At 40.4% G+C, this 6,000-nt stretch overlaps 1 protein-coding gene across 1 annotated transcript in view; it reads left to right on the forward strand.

The window, feature by feature from the left end:
• LOC115797367 (diacylglycerol kinase eta) overlaps positions 1–5,003 on the forward strand; it is a 96,788-nt gene extending 91,785 nt beyond the window's left edge. Inside the window, exons 27-30 of the mRNA XM_030753933.1 lie at positions 200–289; positions 2,017–2,130; positions 2,327–2,441; positions 4,823–5,003. Of these exons, the coding sequence (XP_030609793.1) occupies positions 200–289; positions 2,017–2,130; positions 2,327–2,441; positions 4,823–4,875 (372 nt within the window). The 3' untranslated portion in view covers positions 4,876–5,003. The remainder of the gene's footprint in view (positions 1–199; positions 290–2,016; positions 2,131–2,326; positions 2,442–4,822) is intronic.
• Positions 5,004–6,000: the final 997 nt, after the last annotated feature.

Here is a 6,000-nt window from a genome sequence, read left to right on the forward strand (position 1 = left end):
AGCCTGTTAACCTGAAGTGCATCAGTGATGTCTCTGCAAGGACACTGTATGTCTTCATAAGAGTCATTTTGAAATTATTACATATTAGAGGGATGAAATGTACAGTTTTATTGCAGTACGTTGCTTAATCCCCGTGTTTCATCACAGGACATTAGATGATTAAAAACCCCACATGATTTTTTTTGTTTGTTTGTTTTAGTGTCTGAGTCGCAGCACGGCGGTGGAAATTGTCAACAGCAGTAAAGTCCTCCAGGCTGAGACCAGGATGCTGCTCGATGGAAAACTGCTGGTACACCCCGACGGTTTATCCCTCTCTTCTCTGTTGTTTTCTTTGCATACATCTTGTTTGTGTTCGTTCCTTCGTTTCTCCCAAAGCTGTTCGAACATTCACATCTTACATTTCAGCTTCTGCCGTTCAGCGTATTTGTTCAGTTTTGTGTTTGCTGTCAACTTTACTTACTCTGTAAGGGAATCTACCTTTTTCAGCAGTGCAGAAGAGCAAATTAATGAGAGCTCATTTGATTGGAAGCTCATGTCTGATCGCTTCCAGACAGTCTAGGCTAAGGTATCCTTCACTCTCATTGGTAGTCTCTTCAGTCACTCACCTGGAAGTAAAGAAAAGTTTATCTCAGGCCCCGCCCACCTCCCGTTGTGGCGCTTGTTTCGCTCATTGTCATAGTTTCTGTGGTCTCTGGTCACTACGTCACTGCAGTCACATCACTTCCACTGTGGATGTAGCTTTAAAGTGGACGTTACTTATTTTGCCTGGAATTGCTAGAAGTTTTTTTTTTTTTTGACATTGCATGTTCTCTGGTCACTATATTGCTTTTCCTGTGTGCAACCAGCTAAGATATAAAGACTGCAGCATGCTGGAAATTGATAAAAAAATGGAAGGTAGGAATCCCTTCACAGAAACATGCATACGAGCTCTAACAAGAACAGAAAGAAGTGACTCAAGTGGCAGCTTCAGTAAATAGTTCCCATAAATAAATAGTTTCAAAAACACTGAATGGAGGAAGACTGGAAAACAGCTTTATGGACGCATCAATCTAAAGTTTGCGGTGTTATGTTCAAAAACAAGAGCATTTGTGAGATGTAGAAGAAACCAAATAGGTGATGGAGGCGGCCTAACAATAACTATAAAGCATGGTGGAGAAATATGATGGTTTGGTTGTGGTAAGGAGGACGGTTTGTATAAGATAAATGAATTTTGAACAAGGAAGGGTAATGCTCCATATTTCAACGTGAGCCGTACCCTGTGGAAGTGCCAGTTTCCTCCTACAACTGGAAAATGATCCAAAACGAAGCTCCAAACTCTCCTGCATTTTTAGTAAATCGGCTAATAACAGCTTCTATCAGACTGCAATGGCCAATGGCTCAGATGATAGCCTTCTGCACATCCTTTTGGCAAATCTTACATAAAGCACTTTTAAGCTATTTTAGTTCACTTAACACTTGTATTTTATTATCCACTTATCAGCTCATCAGATGAAGAGAATTTTATGAAAAATGACCAAAATGTTTTGAGCTATTTTTATCTGATGGATGTTTCTAAAATCGACCAAAAGGGAATCGTGATAACAGGGAGATGCATTTTATCTGCTTCCTGTTTTGAAGTATAGTTAATAAACAGGGTGTGACTTTCACTTCCTTTAACAGTGAATGGTGAACCACAGGTAGTGGTTTTACTTCCTTAAACTTTTTTTGATGAGAGAGATGAAATGAAATGTGATGATCACGCAGATTAAGCAGTGCAGCAAAGAGGATGTATTAGCATAACATGCAAAATTAATTTCAAAGAAAATAACCACTGTTGACACGTTAACAGGTATTCACGCAACTGTGAATATACACAATATTCAGAAGGGGTCAAAATGGATATCAACACAGAACAGATGTTGGCTTACAGATGTTTAATGTCAGTCTGTAGGAAAAATATTGCACAACAGTAGCTGTCTATATGATCGCATGTCAGATTCTGATTATAATTCATCTCCTGTTCCCCTTCTCTCTTAGTCGGAGTCTCCGGAGCGAGAGGAGCTTCGCTCGACTTTGAACAGCCTCAGCGCTGAGCTCCACAAGCTGGATGACATCCACTGGATCTGCCCGCTCATGCAGTGCACTGAGGAGGTGGGATGGGATGCTGTGTTTGTTTGTCTCAGAGAGAAGCTATGGCATTATGGCAGACTAACAACCAGCAAAGTGCCACAGTGTCACTTCTGTTGCTCAGTCCTAACTCATAGCAGCCCATCTGCCCTCACTGACAACTTTGAAATATCAAAATATTCCTCATTGTGTACCCAGCAATCTCTGCTTGTATTTTTAGGACTCTGTGAGGAGCAGCAGTAAGAGCAGCAGCAGCATGAAGCTAAAGATCATACCTAAGGGGAAGAAGGAGAGAGAGAAGCTTCACAAGCAGAAGTCCAACAGTTCCCTCTCAGGTAAAAGATCTCAGCATCTCCAGTCATGCTTTAGCTCCACTCTATGCAAATCATATGACCCCTTTTAACGAAAGGATGAAGGACGGTTAGCTTCTGCTGCAGTCACACTTGGGAAAACAGTGGTTAGAGACTGCAGCACGAACAAAATTATTGTGACCGTGTGCGACCATTTCACATATCCTTGTCTTTGCAATGGTTACTTTGAAAATGGGGAGTAGGTTTGTGACCACTCGCTGTCAGCTGCCATCTTCAAAGTGATGTTTGTGCGTCGAGACGGTGATGAGACAGTGTGAGTGTGCGATTGAATGGTGTTATTGGCAGGTACATGCAGTCTGTTTTTGATGATTGTTGATTAACTGCAATGAATCATCAAAAACCGCAAATATGTTTCTGTCTCCATTCACATTTACTAACATAACAGTTCAGAACCTCTTAAATTTCAGATATTTGGAAATTCCTAAATAATCGCAAATAATGACATAGGATAATGATTTAATTGCAAAATGACGTGTGTGCTCTGTAACCTTGCTTTTATATAGGACTAAAACTAGAATATAAATAGTCCTCAGTGTGTTGTGCAGTAAGGCTCGTGCTTTCCTGTCCTTTGTCAATAACAGCAAACAGTTGATTTTACGATGTAGCACTTCTCAATTATGGTAAAAGAAAAAAAAATACATATATAGTCAAGATAATTTTGACAAAAAAAGATCTTTCTTTTTTTTTTAACAGTGGAATTCCATGAACTTCAAATACAATTCAACAGAAAAATAAGTTAATAAAGTAACCAAAAGATGAGGTGGAGCACAAATGCCACATTTCCACTAGTACCTACTCAGTGCGACTCGACTCGACACAGGTTGTAGGATTTCCCATTTGGTCCAGGTACTTTTTTAGTACCCGCTCAGCTGGGGTTCCAAGCGATCTGAGGCAATCTGAAAATGTCACGTCGAAGAACAGCATGCCCCTGATTGCCCAGGGAGTGTCGTCACTAGCTGAGTCATGAGAGCGACTCCTTCGCCAGAAGCAAACGTGTCATTTTTAAACCCCGACAGCAAGGGAAACAGAGACAAACAAACCCACACCATGGTTACATCAAGTGACTTCTGCCCGTCGTGCTGAGTAGGTACTAATGGAAAAGAGGCAAAAGACTCCTCGGGCTTGGGGAGAGACCCAGAGAAGGGGTGTTTGTGACTGTCAAGTCTGTCACTTCAGGGGACGTGCATGGAAACCAGGGAGACACTCATCCGTCCATCTGTCTGTCCGTCACACTTTCAGTATCGCAGTAACTGCAACATGTTGACTTCAAACTTGGAGGATAGATACATATTGAAGAGAACTGCAGAGCACAAGAACCATAACCTTGGTTCTCTGGAACACTCTTGTTTTATTATCTTGGCTTGAGGTGAAATAAACAGTCACTGACTTCAGGCTTTTAAGGAGTAGGTAAAGAAAAAAGGTACAAAATGAATCCATCATTTATCGCTATTATCTTTTCATAATCATTGATCAAAAATAAAGTTCAATATGATGTCCTGAGTTGATCTTCTAGTCCAGTCCAGACATTTATTAATTGTCTAGTATTAATGCAAACTAGAACAGCACATACACACCAAAAAAAACAAAAAAAAAAAAAAGCACTCCAGGTGCTGAGCCAAAACCACAAAGTAGTAGAGGAGTGGAGTAACTGCGGTACTCCAGTTTTTCTTCTTTATTCACCACAAAAAAAGGTGACCTTTTAAGCATAATAATGCACACAGTACAGTAGTGAACAGGTTCTGTCTATTGTGAGGCAGATCTGAAAAACGGATGTGTTTTTGTGTTGCAATTAAAATGAGCTGTTAATCTTTTTCTTTGCTTGGTATCAGTTTACACTGAACCTAATCCATGTTCAGTTCTCTTTGCTTTGGGCGTTTCACTCATTATGTTCTGTAGTCATGTCTCAAAGTCACCGTAACTAAGCAAACTATAAAACTTCTGTTTTCACAAGAAGGAGAAAGGTCTGCAAGTCTGCGGGGCTCGGCTCATTTTCTGGCGGATCGGTTATGGAGTCGGATTCATGCCATTTACTTTCTGTTCTCTGTGGTGACTCCTGCTGTGCAAACCCTTTAATTGTTTTTAACCACATAATCTAACTCTGTCTGACACTGGAACCATACCACAAAGGATCAAGTTTGCAAAACAAACAGCAGCTAGCGTGTTCCTTCAATACACATCAGTGGGTAACAAAAAGAGAGGCAGAGAGCCTTGTTTACTCCAAGAACTATCTAAAAGAAGAGGCGTTAGTCCGTTCAGAGCCTCTTTTTAATTTGATAAAGTGGAATTATGTGCTTTTGTCTGCAGGTACAGTTTGGTATTTTTATTGTTTTCTGTCTCTTCCACAGGAGCCTGGGATATCAAAGGTGCGGCCGCTGAGGCAGATTCTTCCGGCAACTGAAGATCTGCATGAGGTGCTTTATCACTGATGCCGATACCCTGAAAACCAGGTGTGAGGAGCACCCCTCCTGTCCTTCTCTCTAACCGCAAGGCCCAGTGGCTTGACAGAGGTGTCCTCGCTGTTTTACATCTTAGTCATCTTTTTTTTTTTTTTTTTTTTTTTTTTTTAATTTTTGTTTTTCAAAGGATTTTCCTCGCATTGCGTCACCTCTGGCGTTCTGCTTTTGGTTCTGTAGATGTGGCCGGCAGCGAATCAAACTGAAAGCAAGGCAGGCGCGGAGCAACGACGTCCTTCCTCGCTTATGTTTCTTTTTTTTTTTTTGTTTGTTTGTGACCAAGAAATGTTTTTATGTGGTGCTCTCCTTGCATGCTGAGTGCAGCCATATTATTTTATATGTTTGAGCATAAGTTGTAACAATCTTTTAACTTAAATCGTTTTATTTCCGAACTTCTCGAATCGCCTTTAGACCTCGAGTAAGACTGAATATTTATCCCGTGTTGCTACTGCCATGAGAACTCCAACGCAACAAATCAGCAAAATGAACAAACTGAAACATCTCGACCTGATCGTCTACTGAACTGGAGAATCTCTTCTATGTTGCAAAAAAAAAAAAAAAGGAATGTACTTGTGTGGACTTGTATTAACCTGTGAATAATGATAATGTTAAATGATAAATCGTATATGATTTTACAGAGGTTCTATTGTCGTGGTTCTAAAGTGGTTCTTAATAGGCTGTCGTGTGACTTGTGTGGTCCGAGGCTATGCAGCAACGCTGCAAAAAAAAAAAAATAATGAACTTTACCGTGAGTCATTTCATCTGGCATTCAGCCCTGTGAAAAGATCCGACTGTGGGACTTTAAAAGTACGCTCACTCAGTTATTATCAAGGTCTAAAATGTGGCTTATGTAGGCGTTAAATATTTCTTCCCACTGTGCAGCTTTTCAGTTGTTCTGTGAACCACTGTGAGGGACGGTACTAGATGAAGTGACTCAATAAGATGAAATATTTTTGGCAGTGTCTGGTAAATGCGTTTACAGAAGGAGGAAGCATCAAGGACACACACAAACAAAACATTACAGCTACTCAGTATATTATGAATACTTTGCCATATTCATGATTGTATAT

Source organism: Archocentrus centrarchus, chromosome 18, assembly GCF_007364275.1.
Source record: "Archocentrus centrarchus isolate MPI-CPG fArcCen1 chromosome 18, fArcCen1, whole genome shotgun sequence".
Lineage (NCBI taxonomy): Eukaryota > Metazoa > Chordata > Actinopteri > Cichliformes > Cichlidae > Archocentrus > Archocentrus centrarchus.